The following is an 18652-nucleotide window of genomic DNA, read 5'->3' on the forward strand; positions in this document are numbered from 1 at the left end:
CACTCCGTGTTGCTCAGCGACAGCCCCAAAACCTGACAGATCTAGAGGAGATCTGTGTGGAGGAGTGGGCCAAAATCCCTGTTGCAGTGCAAACCTGGTCAGGAACTACAGGAAACGTCTGACCTCTGTAATTGCAAACAAAGGCTTCTGTACCAAATATTAACACTGATTTTCTCAGGTGTTCAAATACTTATGTTCAGCAGTGCAAGACAAATACATTCTTTACAAATCATACAATGTGATTTCCTGAATTTTTTTTTAAATTCTGTCTCTCAGAGTGGGAATGCACCTACAATGTGAATTTCAGACCCCTCCATGATTTCTAAGTGGGAGAACTTGCAAAATCGCAGGGTGTTCAAATACTTCTGTTGCTCACTGTAAGTGTTGACCACCACTGTAAGGGGGCACTTCGGCATTGATAACCAATGTAAAGAGGCACTTCATCACTGACCACCAATGGACGAAGGCACTTCACCACAGACAACTAATGTAAGGTAGCACTTCATCATTTTCTGTCTGTCCTGCTGAGCTTTGCTATTTATGCAAAAGTGATCCTGGTGGCTGTAAGCCTCTGTTGGGGTTCAGAGCCATCAAAATCCTGGCTACCGCATTGGGTACTGAGGTGATCACAGACTTCCTGTAGGGACAGAAAGATCAGGGGATCTGCGGTACCTGGAGGCAGAGGAGACATCAGACTTCTCATGGACCCATGATGCTTCCATAAGTGCATCTGTAGCTGCCTCAGTACTATCCCACTGAGATGTGAATTAGCAAAGTGCAAAAAGTAAAACAATTAAACTATAATAAAAAAAAAATGTAAAACATTTACAAGACTTCCCAGTCTCCTACTCCACCCACATAACCGCCTAGGCGAAGTCACCTAATTGGAGCTCAAGTACTGCTTTGTAATACGATACACGATATGGCCTTTTCGAAAAAAGGATACTCTTGCTCAGGGGCAGACTGACAACTCATGGGGTCCCCGGGCAATAGGGGATCATGGGGCCCCTGTGTCCTTGCCCAAACTCAAAAAAGCCTATGAAAAAGGTACCAGGGGCATCTCATGGGGCCCCCTACTGACCCCGGGCCCTCGGGCAGTACCCAAGTTTCTAAATGGTCAGTCTGCCCCTGCGTCTTGCTGTATATTGTGATATGCAGGAAATGTATTCATTCAGACTTATAAAGTTATCATATTGTCCACTTTAATAAAGGCTGAAACCCGTTTGGATGAGGCCAACATTAGCAGAATATTGTTGCTTGCATTATACGATTTTATGTGTGACCTTTTGCACAGTAATTCATTTATTAAAAACAGAGATAGCATCAGTATGCGTCTCTGCGGGACAGGGAGGAGGCGATATGTCACGGTTCATACAATGAACAGACAATTATCAGGACAGGAAGGAGAATGAGTATATAAATTGCCCAGTACATGCAATGAGCAGACGGGGCAGCAGTAAGGAGAGGAAGAAGGGCGAGTATATAGATAGAGTCTTGTATGCAATGATCAGGCAGAGCAGGGAGACGGGAAGGAATGACCATGTAGATGTCCCAGTGCATACACTGAATGGACACAATGGTGGGGAGTGCTGGGAAAAAACTAAATTTCAGTTTGAAGATTTCACACCGGATGCTACCAACGGGCACAGCAGCTACAGCCTGGGGAGGGTAGTGTGTGTTATCACAGGGGCCTCCCGGGGGTTTGGCAGGGGCCTGGCATGGGAACTGTGTTCTAGAGTGATGCCAGGCTCTGCCCTCCTGCTGGTGGCCCGCACAGAGCAGGCGCTGAGTATGTTGGCCGAGGAACTGACACTCCAGTACCCAGATACTGAGGTGAGATGGGTGGCAGAAGATCTGGGCACAGCAGACGGGGTGAAGTGGACAGTACAAGCTGCACAGGCGCTGAATGGACAGAACGCACCACAAAGGATCCTCATTGTCAATAACGCAGGTAAAGACATAATGTCACATAGAGCTGCCAATATCATAAAATTTAAAAAAAACATTGTTGCTCAAAGGACAAATATTGCCAAAATATGATATTCTGATAACTTTTTCAAATATTACCGCTTAAGTGAATTTTACAGTTCTTTCAGGGACAGAGGAAGTTGATTTGTTTTTTTTTTTTTCATGGAAGATTTAAAAGTATATAAAATCAAAAATGTCTTTAGTTGTAGAACAGGAGGCATCATTCGATCATCCCAAAGGGACACAGACAGCAAACAAATCTTTAACTACCCACATATTAATACACACAAGGGGTGGCAAACTCCTCGTGCAAGGAGTCTTGAAATGCATTAGTTTCCGACCAGACGGTTCCGAGATGGGATGCATTGTCCAAGGCTGAAACATTCATGCTATACGCCTGCTGTTTTTTATTGTTTGTGAATATTTGTCTCTAAGGCTTAAATAGATTTTATGGAGGTAATGCATGAGGAGTTTGTACCCTCTCGTGTGTGTTTTTACAGTTCATTGGAATTTCCCCAATCCGTGAAGGGCGGCACCCGAGGAAGCAGTACATACCATAACGTATTTTGAAGCAACTTGAGTTGAGCACTGGAGTGTTTTTTCGAGGCCTGAAGCTTGTTCTGTATGGCTACTCTGTAGCTGTCCATGTTTATTGTTGAACCACACAATCTGTTTAGACGTATAGAAATCTTGACTTGTGTTGGGTCACATTAGATCCAGTCCTACCACAAACACTGGATGGCCTTTCTACAATCCAATATGACCAGCAGGTCCTTCAAGACTAGAATTTAAGAGGTTTAAAGGTTGTAGACTGGACATTCTAGAAATTTAGAGGTGGATTGAAGCAAGGAGATGGGTCTTACATTGTTCAGACTGGTTGGGTCCAGTGAGGGCTTTTAAGTATGGATGTGGCATGTTTTAGAGGGGAGGGGAAGATGCCAGTAGAAAGGGGGAGATTGAAGATGTGAGTAAAGCCCCGTACACACAATAAGAACATCTGATGAATGATCCTCCTTTTTATTTTTTGCATGGTAGTCTCATATCAAAAATGAAGAGGTTACTCAAGTTCCGAAAATTCTCATATGACAGACTAAAAATTTGAAAGTGATGTATTGTATTTATATTGTATTTTTCAGGAGAAAAATGTACAAAAATCGTACGATCTGGTATTGTATAAGAAAAATTTTCATGCTTGTCACTTTGAATAATTTTGGACAAAAGCTGTGTACTAACGATCAGATTATCGTTCAATCTCTGCGAATGCGGTACTTTTCGTACGATTTTCTGATCCTGTGTAATAGGCTTTAGAGCAGGGATCTCCAAACTTTCTATACAAAGGGTCGGTATACTGTCCTTCAGACTTTAGGGGGGCCAAAGTGCCCAGTGGGAGTAGAAAATGTCCCAGCATCAGGAGTAAAAAAAATTACATAGTGCTTGTAGTCAGTAGAAGGAGGAATAGTGTCCAGTCATTGGTATTAGTGGGAGGAATATTGCCCCATCATTGGTATTAGTGGGAGGAATAGTGCCCCATTATTGGTATCAGTGGGAGGAATAGTGCCCCATCATTGGTATCAGTGGAGGAATAGTGCCCCATCATTGGTATAAGTGGAGGAATAGTGCCCCATCATTGGTATCAGTGGAGGAATAGTGCCCCATCATTGGTATAAGTGGGAAGAATAGTGCCCCATCATTGGTATCAGTGGAGGAGTAGTGCCCCATCATTGGTGTCAGTGGGAGGAATAGTGCCCCATATTTGGTACTAGTGGGAGGAATACTGCCCCATCATTGGTATCAGTGGGAGGAATAGTGCCCCATCAATGGTGTCAGTGGGAGGAATAGTGCCCCATCATTGGTATCAGTGGGAGGAATAGTGCCCCATCATTGGTATCAGTGGAGGAGTAGTGCCCCATCATTGGTATCAGTGGGAGGAATAGTGCCCCATATTTGGTACTAGTGGGAGGAATAGTGCCCCATCATTGGTATCAGTGGGAGGAATAGTGCCCCATCAATGGTGTCAGTGGAAGGAATAGTGCCCCATCATTGGTATTAGTGGGAGGAATATTGCCCCATCATTGGTATTAGTGGGAGGAATAGTGCCCCATCATTGGTATCAGTGGGAGGAATAGTGCCCCATCATTGGTATCAGTGGGAGGAATAGTGCCCCATCAATGGTGTCAGTGGAAGGAATAGTGCCCCATCATTGGTATTAGTGGGAGGAATATTGCCCCATCATTGGTATTAGTGGGAGGAATAGTGCCCCATTATTGGTATCAGTGGGAGGAATAGTGCCCCATCATTGGTATCAGTGGAGGAATAGTGCCCCATCATTGGTATAAGTGGGAGGAATAGTGCCCCATCATTGGTATCAGTGGAGGAGTAGTGCCCCATCATTGGTGTCAGTGGGAGGAATAGTGCCCCATATTTGGTACTAGTGGGAGGAATACTGCCCCATCATTGGTATCAGTGGGAGGAATAGTGCCCCATCAATGGTGTCAGTGGGAGGAATAGTGCCCCATCATTGGTATCAGTGGGAGGAATAGTGCCCCATCATTGGTATCAGTGGAGGAATAGTGCCCCATCATTGCTGTCAGTGGGAGGAATAGTGTCCCATCATTGGTATCAGTGGGAAAATAGTGCCCCATCATTGGTATCAGTGGGAGGAATAGTGCCCCATCATTGGTATCAGTGGGGGGAATAGTGCCCCATCATTGGTATCAGTGGGAGGAATAGTGTCCCATCATTGGTATCAGTGGGAGGAATGGCGCCCCGTCATTGGTGTCAGTGGGAGCAATAGTGCCCCATCATTGGTATTAGTGGGAAGAATAACGTCCCATCATTGGTATCAGTGGGAGGAACAGTGCCCCATCATTCGTATTAGTGGGAGGAACAGTGCCCCATCATTGGCGGTAGAGGGAGAAATAGTGCCCCATCATTGGTATTAGTGGGAGGAACAGTGCCCCATCATTGGTATTAGTGGGAGGAATAGTGCCCCATCATTGGTGTCAGGGGGATGATTAGCACCCTATCATTGGTGTCAGGGGGATGAATAGTGCCTCATCATTGGTTTCAGGGGGAGGAACAGTGCCCCATCATTGGCGGTAGAGGGAGACATAGTGCCCCGTCATTGGTGTCAGGGGGAGGAATAGTGCCCTGTCATTGGTGTCAGGGGGAGGAATAGTGCCCCATCATTGATGACAGTGGGAGGAACAGTGCCCCATCATTGACTGTAGGGGGAAGAATAGTGCCCCGTCATTGGTATCAGAGGAAGGCATAGTGCCCAATCCTTGGTATTAGTTTGAGGAATAGTACCTAATTGTTTATATCAGTGGGAGGAATAGTGCCCCATCATTGGTGTCAGTGGAAGAAAAATGCCCCATAGTTGGTGCTAGTGGAAGAAATGGTGCCTCATTGTTGGTGTCAGTGGAAGGAACAGTACGCTGAGGGCCGGATAGAGGCAAGCAAAGGGCTGCATTCAGCCCACAGGCCGCAGTTCAGAGACCACTGCTTCAGAGAGTATGAAATAGAGCAAGAGGTTGATCTGAGTACTTGTGAGAGAATGGGGTCCAGTGGACAAATGGTTAGGTGGGCACCTGAGAAGAGTTTGGCAACATCCTCTGTAGTAAGAAGGTTAAAAGAGGAAAATATTGAATGTGTTGGTAGACATGGGGGTTGATTTACTAAAGGCAAAGAAACTGTGCACTTTGGAGCTTAGTAAATGAGGGAAAGCTCTATTGACCTCCATCATCCAATCATGTGCAAGCAAAAATGCTGTTTTTTAAATTTTCCTTGCATGTGATTGGGTATTCTTTGCAAAGTGAAGCTTCACCTCATTTACTAAGTTCTGGAGCAACTGTACTTTCAAAGTGCACAGTCTAGTTATTGATGATGTCACATGCCAATATTTTTGGTATTCCCAACCCCTCCCCCCCCCCCCCCGTTCTTGGCTTATGGAAACTTTGATGTTGGAGGTATTGGAGGATATGGATCATGTGCCACCTTGCCCTTGCTTGTCATGGTGACTTGCAGTGGACACCTGGGTCTGCACTCTTGACCTAGAACACAGTAGGCTCAAGTAAACTATACTCCTTTAAGCCCCTCCTTCTGATAACACAGTTTGGCCACACCCAGCTTTCACATACTTGGTCAAGGCTGAGCTGATGGGAGAGCTTGCCCTTACACCTCCTGTCCTGTTTCTCCTCAAGATGGTGACAGGATATAGGAAGGCATGGAGTGGCACCATGGCCTGGTTGGAGATCTTGGATGGAAGCCACTTGCAGCGCATGACAAGCAGCAGGCAGGCTGATGGACTGCAAGATGCAGAGACATAGCAGCAGGTGCAGAACAGCAGGCAGCAAGCAAGCTGGCCAGCAGGTGGATGCAGGACCTCGGGTGGTCAAGTTGGTAGCGGCTGGGCCGAAGAGGTACAGAATCAGGATCAAAGTTGGAGTCAGGACAGGCCGGGAACGGTACCAAGCAAGCAGAGAAGGTAACGGAGCAGCAGGCAAAAGGCAAAGTCAGGTCAGAAGCCGGAGTCAGCAACAAGGTGTCAGGAACGAGCAAAGTCAAGCAGACTGGGTAGATACAGGAACAAGCACAGGATCAAGTCACAGGCAGGAGAAGCTGATGACCACTCAGCAATCCTTTGGGCACAAGTGCAGCTTCAATTATGCAAGTGGGTGCCAATTACCCACATGGAAGAAAAATATATTTGAAATACAAAAATTTTGGCCATATTCAATATATTTAAAAAATAAATAAATATATATATATGTATATATATATATATATATATATATATATATACTGCATGTTGAAATGTGTTTTTTATATATTACAAAATATATGAAAAATAATTTTTAAAATATATTCTTCAGATTTTTTTTATCGTATAAAAAAGTCGTTTTAACATCAATTTTTACATATATTTGTAATGCATTCCAAAACTGTAGATTAAATGTATTTTTAAAGATACACAGTATATTTGAAAATGTATTTTTAAAAATATTATTCATATATTTTGTAATAAAAACGCATTTCAACATATATTTTAAAATATTCTTCCCAAATATATTGAGATATATTTGAAATACTACAATTGTGGCCGTATTCAATATATATATATACATATATATATACATATATATACATATACATATACACACTGTATATACATATACACTCTGTACTGTATATCTTTAAAAATACATTTAATCTACATTTTCGGAATGCATTTACAAATATATGTAAAAATATATGTTAAAATTACTTTTTTATATGTTAAAAAAAAGCTGAAGAATATATTTTAAAATATATATATATATAAATACTTTTCATATATTTTGTAATATATAAAAAACACATTTCAACATGCAGTGTGTATGTGTATATATATATATATATATATATATATATATATATACACAGTGAGGAACAGAAGTATTTGAACACCCTGCGATTTTGCAAGTTCTCCCACTTAGAAATCATGGAGGGGTCTGACATTCACATTGTAGGTGCATTCCCACTCTGAGAGACAGAATTTAAAAAACAAATTCAGGAAATCACATTGTATGATTTTTAAAGAATGTATTTGTCTTGCACTGCTGAACAGAAGTATTTGAACACCTGAGAAAATCAGTGTTAATATTTGGTACAGAAGCCTTTGTTTGCAATTACAGAGGTCAAATGTTTCCGGTAGTTCTTGACCAGGTTTGCACTGCAACAGGGATTTTGGCCCACTCCTCCACACAGATCTCTTCTAGATCTGTCAGGTTTCTGGCTGTCGCTGAGCAACATGGAGTTTCAGCTCCATCCAAAGATGTTCTATTGGATTTAGGTCTGGGGACTGGCTAGGCCACTCCAGAACCTTGATATGCTTCTTACGGAGCCACTCCCTGGTTCTCCTGGCTGTGTGCTTCAGGTCGTTGTCATGTTGGAAGACCCAGCCACGACCCATCTTCAATGCTCTGACTGAGGGAAGGAGGTTGTTGCTTAAAATCTCACAATAAATGGCCCCATTCATCCTCTCCTTAATACAGTGCAGTCATCCTGTCCCCTTCACAGAAAAGCACCCCCAAAGCATGATGTTACCACCCCCATGCTTCACAGTAGGGATGGTGTTCTTGGGATGCAACTCATCCTTTTTCCTCCAAACATGACAAGTGAAGTTTAGACCAAAAAGTTCTACTTTGGTCTCATCTGACCACATGACTTTCTCCCATGCCTCCAATGGATCATCCAGATGGTCATTGGCAAACATCAGACGGGCCTGGACATGTGATGACTTGAGCAGGGGAACCTGACGTGCAATGCATGATTTGAAACCATGACGGCGTAGTGTTCTACCGACAGTGACCTTTGAAACTGTGGTCCCAGCTCTCTTCATGTCATTGAGCAGCTCCTTCCTTGTAGTTCTGGGCTGATTCCTCACCTTTCTTATCATCAGTGATACCCCACGAGGTGAGCTCTTGCATGGAGCCCCAGTCTGAGGGAGACTGACCGTCGTCTTTAGCCTCTTCCATTTTCTAACAATTGCTCCAACAGTTGATCTATTTTCACCAAGCTGCTTGGCAATTGCCCCGTAGCCCTTTCCAGCCTTGTGGAGGTCCACAATTTTGTCTCTGGTGTCTTTTGACAGCTCTTTGGTCTTGCCCATGGTAGTAGTTGGCGTCTGACTGACTGTGGGGTGGACAGGTGTCTTTAAAGAGCTCAGACAGGTGCTACTAAGTTAGATTAATGAGTGGAGTAGAGGTGGACTTTTTAAAGGCACAGTAACAGGTCTTTGAGAGCCAGAATTCTTGCTGTTTCTTAGGTGTTCAAATACTTCTGTTCAGCAGTGCAAGACAAATAAATTCTTTAAAAATCATACAATGTGATTTCCTGCATTTTTTTTTTAATTCTGTCTCTCGGAGTGGAAATGCACCTACAATGTGAATTTCAGACCCCTCCATGATTTCTAAGTGGGAGAACTTGCAAAATCGCAGGGTGTTCAAATACCTCTGTTCCTCACTGTATATATATATATATATATATATACTGTGTGTCCATAATGTAAAGCACTGAGCAAACCGTTGGCACTATACAAATCCTGTATATTTATAATAATAAATATATATATATATATATACTGTGTGTGTGTGTGTATGTATATATATATATATATATATATAATTTTTTTTTCTTCAAATATATTGAATACAGCCAAAATTGTAGTATTTCAAATATATGTTAATATATTTGTAAAGAATATTTTTAAAATGTATTTAAAATATATTTTTCTTCCATGTGGGTACCCACGCTTAGCCTAGGCTAATGTACATGATTTAGGACGCATCTAGGTCTCACTCTAAAAGTCCTATTGTGTGCATGCGCATATCTTCGCATACAACTGCGCATACGATTTCCTTGACACCAGCATTTGGTGTGGAATGCTTCACATGCCACAATTGTCTCCCTTTCTCTGCCCCTCTTCTACAGTCATTTATTTATTTCAGGTACTTATATAGTGCTGTCAATTTATGCAGCGCTTTACATATATATTGTACATTCACATCAGTCCCTAACCCTCAAGGGGTGTACAATCTAAGGTACATTAAAAGTGAACGTGGTCTGTAGGGTGTCCCTGGATTTCATTTTAAAAATGTGGTCACCTTATTGTACAGATACAGAAGTCTGCGCTGAACATGGTTGGCTGTCATTTTTGGGAACCTTAAAGACTATTCCTGATCACAGGTCTGTGTCTTCTTCTTCCTCCACAGGGTCTCTGGGTGATGTTACCAAGTCTTTCGTGGACTTCACAGACCCTCTAGAAGTGGACAGATATTTCTCTTTCAACGTGTCATCCGCACTGTGTCTGACCTCTTCCCTGCTGAAAGTCTTCCAAGGACGTCCGGGGGTACAGCGACTGGTGGTCAATGTCACATCTGTGGCAGCTCAGCAGCCATTTAAGTCCTGTACACTGTACTGTGCTGGGAAGGCAGCTCGGGAAATGATGTTCAAGGTGCTGGCCGAGGAGGAGACAGATGTCCGCGTACTCAACTACGCACCAGGTAACTTCTCATTTCAGTAAAATATAATGTGCCAAACATTTAGACTGCATTCACACTTGAGTGTTGCATTTGTGAGCGTTTTTTCAGGTGTTTTGTCGTGCGTTTGTATGTGCATTTTTGTTTGGCATTTTTAAAGGAGAAGTTCACCTTTCATAATACGTTACATGTTATACCAGGAGCGGATTGACCATTCGGGCACTCGGGCATTGCCCAAGGGCCCGGGGTCAGTAGGGGGCCCCATGAGATGCCCCTGGTACCTTTCATAGGCTTTTTTGGGTGTGGTTTGAGTATGGGCGCCCAGGGGCCCCATGAGTTGTCAGTCCGCCCCTGTGTTACACCCATATTCAGGGTGTAACATGTTATGAATAGACCGGCCCCCATTCCCTCCCGCTCCTCTGATTTGACAGCTAGCTAGCTGTCAAAATGTAAACTTTTTTTAAAAAATGTGGCCATGTGGGACGCCGCCCTCCCAGCCATGTCACTCATTCACAGTCCTCTGTGAATGAGAAACTACAAGTCCCAGCAGCCATAGCAGCTGTCGGCTTGTAGTTTTCGATGATCTACCACAGCACCTTGGAGATCCGTGGTAGTTCATTGATTCTTCCAGTCAGTATATCTGCTTGCCCATACATCCTGTACGGGCAAGCAGATATACTGACAGGTCTGCAGGAGACCTGCATGGCACCAACGATCTGCTTATTACTGGTGCAATGGTTTACAGGCTCCTGCAACAAAAAATAATAAAAGCACATTTTTTTAACCTGCAAAAAATGTGCATTTATTATTTTTTAGCAGAAGGTAAAATATAGGGAAAAATAATATAAAATATTATTTTATAATAACACTATAAATAGACTTTTTAGCTTTTTTAGCTTTTCCATCAGCTTTCATGTAATGTTTTATTATTATTAGTTTATTATTATTTTTTTTTTTTAGGGTAAGGGGTTAGAGTTAAGGTTAAGTGTTAGATTTAGGATTGGGGATGAGATTAATATTCTATTTATTGTCTTATTATTATTTATTTTTTATTTATTTATTTGATTAGGGTGTTAAATAATAATAATTATTATTATTATTATTTTAATGTTACATAGCTACATAGTTAGTCTGGCTGAAAAAAAGACAAACGTCCATCCAGTTCAACCATAGGAAAAAAAAAAAGTTATAATCCTATACCCACAGTTGATCCAGAGGAAGGCAAAAAAACCCAGCAAAGCATGATCCAATTTGCACCTACTGGGAAAAAATTCCTTCCTGATCCCCCGAGAGGCAATCGGATATTCCCTGGATCAACTTTGGAGAGTGCAGGGAAGGGGGGGAGCATTGACGCGTTCCTGCTCCCACTTCCGCTGTGGCGATCAGAAGTGGAAGTTGTTCTCCCCCTTCCCTCCCTGTAGTCTTCTTGGATACGTGACAAGTCCCAGCAGACTACGGGACCATTCACAAAGCGCAGCACTACTCACGCATGTGCAGTGGGCACCCGACTGTGAAGCCACAAGCCACACTGAAGATGCCGGTGCTGGAAACACAGGACGGCCAACTAAATGGACTGCGGGGAGGACACCATGGGATCGAGGGGCAGGTGAGTGGCTGTTTTTTCGAAGTCAGCAGCTACAGTATTTTTTAGATGCTGACTTTTGTTTTTTTACATTTTCACTGGAACTTCCACTTTAAGTCCTTGTGCCAATTCTCCATCTTGTGAGCTTCAAAGATGGGAAACCGACCCCAGTCCCTCCCCTAAAGGGAAGAGCTCGAACAGGGGCGGACTGACAACTCATGGAGCCCCCAGGCAATAGGGGATCATTGGGCCCCTGTGTCCTGGCCCACACTCAAACCACACCCAAAAAAGCCTATGAAAGGTACCAGGGACATCTCATGGGGCCCCCTACTGACCCCCGAGTTCCCCAATGGTCAGTCCGCCCCTGAACTGGAATGAGATCCCTTCTCTGTCTCAAACTCTCCACCAGAAGCTTCAAGCCCAAGACTCCATCAACCATAGAAAGGCAAACCCACAATGCAAAAAAAAGGAGGAGCAACCCTAAAAGGGAACTCCGCCTGTCTAAACTCCAATTGGCATAAATGCAGCCATGATGCGCATGCACAAAAATAGAGATTGACAGATCCATGTTGGGGAGATGATTACTGGACTTAAGTATAAGCCTGGGCTGCCTGCATTATGAAATGACAACCTAAATTGTAACTAAAAGCAATATTTTTTTTAGTCTTGGATAGAGTAGGGAGGAATTTGAACATCTGTCAAGTTTTTATTTCTACCTGTGCAACCATTGGGAAGATTCACCCTATTTGTCATGTTTACTGTTATCAAGGAAGTGAAAGCAAAAAGGCAGTAATAGAGGGGGAAATCTTCCACTAGTTCTGGTGACACCCTGGGATTCCCTTACTTTGGACAGATTTCCTCTCACTTCCTGTTTTGGCTATGGGACAGGAAGTAAGGGGAAGTCTCCCCTATGTTACACAGATAGCAAAAAAAAATGATGGGGCTTATATTTCTCACTTACTCTATACAAAATGAAAAAAAAGTTTTATCTTTAAACATATTACATCCAGACATTGCTGCAGTGCACCCATTTCACCATGCTTCCTTTTGTTAGTCAACTGGGAACTCCTTTTTCTTACTTCTTTCCAATGTAGAACATGTGTTTCTAAGCACACCCAGGCTACTCCTTGCCTCTCACCTATATAAATCCTTGTGTATCCTCATGTCACTTCATCATGACCACAAATCTGCCTTGGATGATGACGATCCATCAGGCAGAAGGAGAGCCATCTACTCAGCATGGATTCCAGAAGCAGGTCCACTAGAGGGGTCACCAGCAGGAGGAAAGACTCCCTCATTCCTCTATATAGATCTGTAGTTATCACTAGAGGGGTCACCAGCAGAAGGAGGTCCTGATTCTTCTAAATAGATCTTTATATCACTAGAGGGATCACCAGCAGGAGGAAGGAAGTCCTGATTCCTCTATATAGATCTTTATATCACTAGAGGGGTCACCAGCAGGAGGAAGGAGGTCCCGATTCCTCTATATAGATCTTTATATCACTAGAGGGGTCACCAGAAGGAGGAAGGAGGTCCCGATTCCTCTATATAGATCTTTATATCACTAGAGGGGTCACCAGCAGGAGGAAGGAGGTTCCGATTCCTCTATATAGATCTTTATATCACTAGAGGGGTCACCAGCAGGAGGAAGGAGGTCCCGATTCCTCTATATAGATCTTTATATCACTAGAGGGGTCACCAGCAGGAGGAAGGAGGTCCCAAATCCTCTATATAGATCTTTCGTTATCACTAGAGGGGTCACCAGGAGGAGGAAGGAGGTCCTGATTCCTCTATAATCTTTAGTTATCACTAGAGGGGTCACCAGCAGGAGGAAGGAGGTCCTGATTCCCCTATATAGATCTTTAGTTATCACTAGAGGGGTCACCAACAGCATGAAGGAGGTCCTGATTCCTCTATATAGATCTTTATATCACTAGAGGGGTCACCAGCAGGAGGAAGGAGGTCCTGATTCCTCTATATAGATCTTTATATCACTAGAGGGGTCACCAGCAGGATGAAGGAGGTCCTGATTCCTCTATATAGATCTTTATATCACTAGAGGGGTCACCAGCAGAAGGAGGGAGGTCCTGATTCCCCTATATAGATCTTTAGTTATCACTAGAGGGGTCACCAGCAGGAGGAAGGAGGTCCTGATTCCCCTATATAGATCTTTAGTTAGACCTCATTTAGAATACTGTGTCCAATTCTGGAGACCTCACTTACAAAAAGATATTGATAATATAGAACAAGTCCAGAGACGGGTAACAAAAATCAAGAGATGCTTCAGGAACTTAATATGTACAGTTTGGAGGAAATGAGGGAGAAGGGTATCCAATCAATGCTTGGAATAAACTTCCAGCAGAGGTAGTCAGTCAACAGTAAGTAGATTCAGACATGCTTGGAACAAACATAGATCTATACTCAGACACAAAAGTTAACAAAAAAAATACAAAAACATGTATACAAAACATGGCACTCGATGGACCACTTGGTCTTTCTACTTGAGCTTTCCTTTCTATAAACCCAGTTTTATGGCCTTTCCGCCCACTTAATGTGCTCTCTTTTCCCCTACCCTACAGGGCCCCTGGATAGCGCCATGCAGGAGCAGATGCGAAGTCATACAGCAGACCCCGATGCCCGTCTTCATTTTATTAGTTTGCAGAAAAGCGGACAACTTGTTCCTTGCCACACCTCTGCAAAGAAAATGCTGGACATTGTCGTGGGAGACGCCTTTGAATCTGGCAAGACTGTTGATTTTTTCGATTAGCATTAGTCAGTTGATAAGTGCCAGTTGTGTGGCTTCTCTATCTGGTTATAAAAATCTCAGCTTACACTGTCTAGTATATCAAATAGGCATGCGCTAAATATATATATCACCAAATAAATGACGTCGTGGTGACGAAACGCGTTGGGCGTGGCCTACTCGATGCTGACGTCAGGACGTTCTGTTCCCAATGTGTGTTGGAGGTGATCCGCGGTGAGCGGGGATCTTCGTTTGCTCAGTTGCTGTGTATCGCTGATTAAGCTGGTGTCTGTCTGGACACCTTTTTTGTGAGTTCCTTGGAAAATTTATTAAATATATAATTTTAAAAAAACGTATTGCACCATTATGTTTTTTTTTCTTTTTGTCCCTGAGTGCACCTCATGCATTTTGGAGAGATGGATTTGAATGGAGAGATATAATATGAGATCTCTGGCTGCAGAGTATTGCTTCTGGTAGTGGTATGCTGTTCTCTATGCCATTATTGATCATCAGGATTTGATTATTTATTACATCTAATACCTGGATATCATTTCACCCATCGCTCCCAGAGCACACGTGCTATTGCTGGTCTATAATCTGATCAGCATTTAGCTCTGGTGAGTTTATTTAATTCATTTGGTGGTGGATTATTCATAAGTTCACAAAGGATTTTTGATTGATTTTTTTGAACTTGCACAGATTTAATATGGACACTTATTTATTTGGTGATATATATATTTAGCGCATGCCTATTTGATATATTGTTGATTTTGCCAAATTTATTATATATAATTTTTGGTGGGGTGTTGCTACTATATACACAGTTTTATTTGATATATATATTTTTTATTGGCGCTTTTTCTATTTTGATTTTTTTATCACACTGTCTAGTGTCTATGGGCTTTCTGTACAGCTCCAAGTGTTCACTTGTGACTGTGGGTGCTGTGCAGTTGGCATGCATGCGCCTCTTTCCTGTATTGGCAAGGTCTTATAAGACCGGAATAAGCATCCTGAACATATTTTGGTTGAACAACAGTATCACAGTTCAGATACATACTGTATATGTGAACTGTCTTATTTGCCAAAGGATTTGTAATTATGTCCAGTCAGTCAGTCAGTCCCCAGATTACAGAAGGAGCCAAAACTAAATTTACATAGTAGCCTAACTGATTATCATTAATCAGTTTCTTCCCATTTTTAGTATACTGGGACGACGATCCTTTCCATGTTATGAGACTCAACTTCCTGGTATAAAAGTAGAGTATATATAGCAGTGCTTTGGCATTCTCAGAAATGGGTAAATCGCCTAGGACACCTAATAGGAAAGTTTTGGGATGTGACATATTCGGAAGTCCTAGAGCTGAAGAGACTAGATAACTACCCATAACCGAAAGGTCAGCAGTATCTTCACATCCCAAAAAGCATGCAGCAGTAGTGCATAGGCCCATTTTATACAATCTAATCAGAGAATATGAGGAAACAATTTCAGTTGTATCACTTTTTCCCTTGAGGAGATCACTGAGCCTTTATAAGTTTCTTCAAATTCCAATCAGTCTTGGTTGGTAAGTTGAAGAACAGGCGAGGAGTTGAACCTGTTGACGTCTGCCTCTAGAGATAGCAGTGAGTGTGGAGTAGCTGTGGAGACTAATCCAGTAATATCTGGTCTTCTTAAGAGTTTTTCAAAGGAAGTAACAATTGTAGGATTATTATAAGCTCTGAATTGCATACAGATTTCATAGTGGAGCTGGTAATAGTAAAATAAAAAAAAAGGAAAGTTCAAATTTCTCTCTTAATTGGAGGAATGACTTAAATTCTTACGTAAAATACAAATTGCACAAAAATGTTATGCCTTGAGAAGACCAACTCTAAGCATCTGCGATAGTTAGGAGTTCTTGGAAAGAGGCGTTTGACCACTAGGACCTATATGGTGCCCCTCCTTCTTGCTTGCATCCAGTGCACGAGCCAATCACTGGTCAAACGTGAGATGCTCCAAATGGGTGTCCTACTCCATGTACAGTATTAGCTCTAGTTTCAGAAATAGGCTAATGCCTACCCTCAGTACTCGATGGAGTCTCAGTTATGCCAAGTGAAAGCCATGCTGTAAAATGAAGCATGATACCTAACATAGTAGAAAAAAAAAGATTTGGGGTTTACATACACTTTAAACCACAGAAGTCAATAAGATCCTATCTTACCTTGACTTAGAATGAGATAGCAAAGGGCGTCCAATGTTTCATTAATCCCTCATGGCATTTTAAATATTCTCAACTTCACTATGTTGCCATGAGGTGACCAAATGTAAGAGGTAGCTAGCATCCCTTTTAGGGTGGGGCTCTGTCCTGATCCATCCAGTTTTGGCCAGTTCTTTTGCTTTGCCCCTGCAGGGTATACATACTGAAGATTGAGCTGTTAATGGGGTGGTCTGGGAAGAGTAGAACCAAGGAGAACTCCAGTAGATGGTGGTAAGAGAACCATGTGTCTTCCCTTCAGCGGACCCCAGTTCCTGGTTATGTGGGAGATTAATTCTGTGAGTGCAGCTTATGGATAATGACAGAGAAGTTCAGATTTGAATGCTTTGTCATTACTTGGACCATTTAAGGCCTCTTTACCATTTAGTAAATAAAGCATAAAAGCAAGTATCTTGACTGAACATTCCATTGTGGGAGGCCTGGGATGAGTACGAAGCCTGGCATAACGAGAAGGCACTTTGAACCCTTGTGGGGTCTGGTGTACAGAGAGAGGAGATGTACTGGTGTCCTTCATGTGGCCCTCAGGGTGCCAAATCTGTGAGTCCTGGGATTTAAGAGAGTCTCTGTACAGATGCAAAAGAACCAGGTGAAGCACTCAAGGATTTTGAGGTTGCTGCTGTTTCGAGCCACATGGCTGTTCAAATCCTGGACCATGGAAGTTGCAATATGGTGATGAGGTCACCAGCTACAAGGTAGTGGGGACCCTACTTCTGAATCCCACGATCTGCAGTAGGCTTCCTGGCTCAAGAAATGCTTTATCAAATGCTGCAACGAGGTGCTACACAATCCACCACCATCTTGGTGACTGTACACCTTACATTTAATAACTAAAAATTGGTCTCTCATTGATTCTCCTCTGAGCTACAGCTGAGGAATAGAGTGAAGTTCTGAAGGGCTTCTATTCTTTCTTGATTTCTACCATCCTTTATGGCTGGCTAAGTTTACACAATTTCTTCAACATTGAAAATGGGGGAAAATATGTTTGGAAAGACCATCTTCTAGCTATTGATACAAAAGCCTGTGGTTATCTAAGCAGGATATCTGTCCTGTCCTGATAATGTTTTGGGCAATAAAACACAGAAGGAGAGAAAATAGACTGCACACCTAATCGGCTAACCTCGAATTAAGTGTATTGTGCATCAATCACATGAAAAATAACATCGGAGATACGACATGTAATCCAACATCCACTGCGTCTGACCTACCCTGATGTTGTACCCATAAGATTCAGTCCCGACCAACCACTCCCACCAAACCCTCCAAAAACCCACAATGTACCCCCTCAGAAGGAACACCCACCCATCCTATCACCCCCTTCCCAGAGGAGGAAGAGGAGCCAAACCCCCCAAAAACCCACAATGTACCCCCTCAGAAGGAACACCCATCCATCCTATCACCCCCTTCCCAGAGGAGGAAGAGGAGCTGAAGGGAAAAAAACTGTTTTGTTTTGGGCAACCTGATAGTTCTGCACTGTATAGAGATCATTATTGGACTTTGTCATTATTTCGTGTCCTATCTACAGCATACGCCTGTAAGATATGTTTTTCTTATTCTGATAATTGAAATAAAATTAATATTTAAGAAAAAAACTGATGATTGCTGATTTTATATAGAGTCCTTATGGCTAGACCAACAGGCATATGGGTGACACAGGAAGTCGTAAAGCCACACCATGGATGAATGATAGTGTCACAATCCTGGCTATGTGGTGTGCAGGGATGTGTGAATCCAGGGGCGGACTGACCATTTGGAAACTTGGGCACTGCTCGAGGGCCCGGGGTCAGTAGGGGACCCATGAGATGCCCCTGGTACCTTTTTCCTAGGCTTTTTTGGGTTTGGGCAAGGACACAGGGACCCCATGATCCCCTATTGCCCGGGGGCCCCATGAGTTGTCAGTCCGCCCCTGTGTAAATCGCAAGAGAATTACAAATATATCAGCATGTAAACCAGCCAATGTATCTGTATTTAAAAGCATGTGTGAGAGAAACCTTTGGTTGAAGCTGCCACCTTCTGACCATACATCTGGGTGCAATGAAAGCATACTATAGCAATTTTTGTCACCGTTCTTCTTCATTTCCTTTACTACATC

The 18652-nt window shown here is 42.8% G+C and overlaps 1 protein-coding gene across 1 annotated transcript; it reads left to right on the forward strand.

Annotated features, from left to right (window-relative positions):
* Positions 1-1458: 1458 nt before the first annotated feature.
* Positions 1459-18152, forward strand: LOC149440721 (sepiapterin reductase-like). Its single transcript, XM_089658187.1, has 3 exons — positions 1459-1951; positions 9723-10013; positions 14151-18152. The coding sequence occupies exons 1-3, from the start codon at positions 1504-1506 to the stop codon at positions 14336-14338; spliced, it is 927 nt and encodes a 308-aa protein (XP_089514313.1). The 5' UTR covers positions 1459-1503; the 3' UTR covers positions 14339-18152.
* Positions 18153-18652: the final 500 nt, after the last annotated feature.

This window comes from Staurois parvus, unplaced genomic scaffold (assembly GCF_062004578.1).
Source record: "Staurois parvus isolate SC_StPar_1 unplaced genomic scaffold, SC_StPar_1.0 ptg001057l, whole genome shotgun sequence".
In the NCBI taxonomy this organism is placed as follows: domain Eukaryota; kingdom Metazoa; phylum Chordata; class Amphibia; order Anura; family Ranidae; genus Staurois; species Staurois parvus.

What these genes read in the sequence shown, in the direction of transcription:
- LOC149440721 (XM_089658187.1), top strand. Translation starts at nt 1,504, where the DNA reads ATGATCAGGCAGAGCAGGGAGACGGGAAGGAATGACCATGTAGATGTC. An exon ending in CCTCATTGTCAATAACGCAG is followed by an intron (nt 1,952 to 9,722) that starts GTAAAGACATAA and finishes CTTCCTCCACAG; the next exon opens with GGTCTCTGGGTGATGTTACC. An exon ending in CGTACTCAACTACGCACCAG is followed by an intron (nt 10,014 to 14,150) that starts GTAACTTCTCAT and finishes CCTACCCTACAG; the next exon opens with GGCCCCTGGATAGCGCCATG.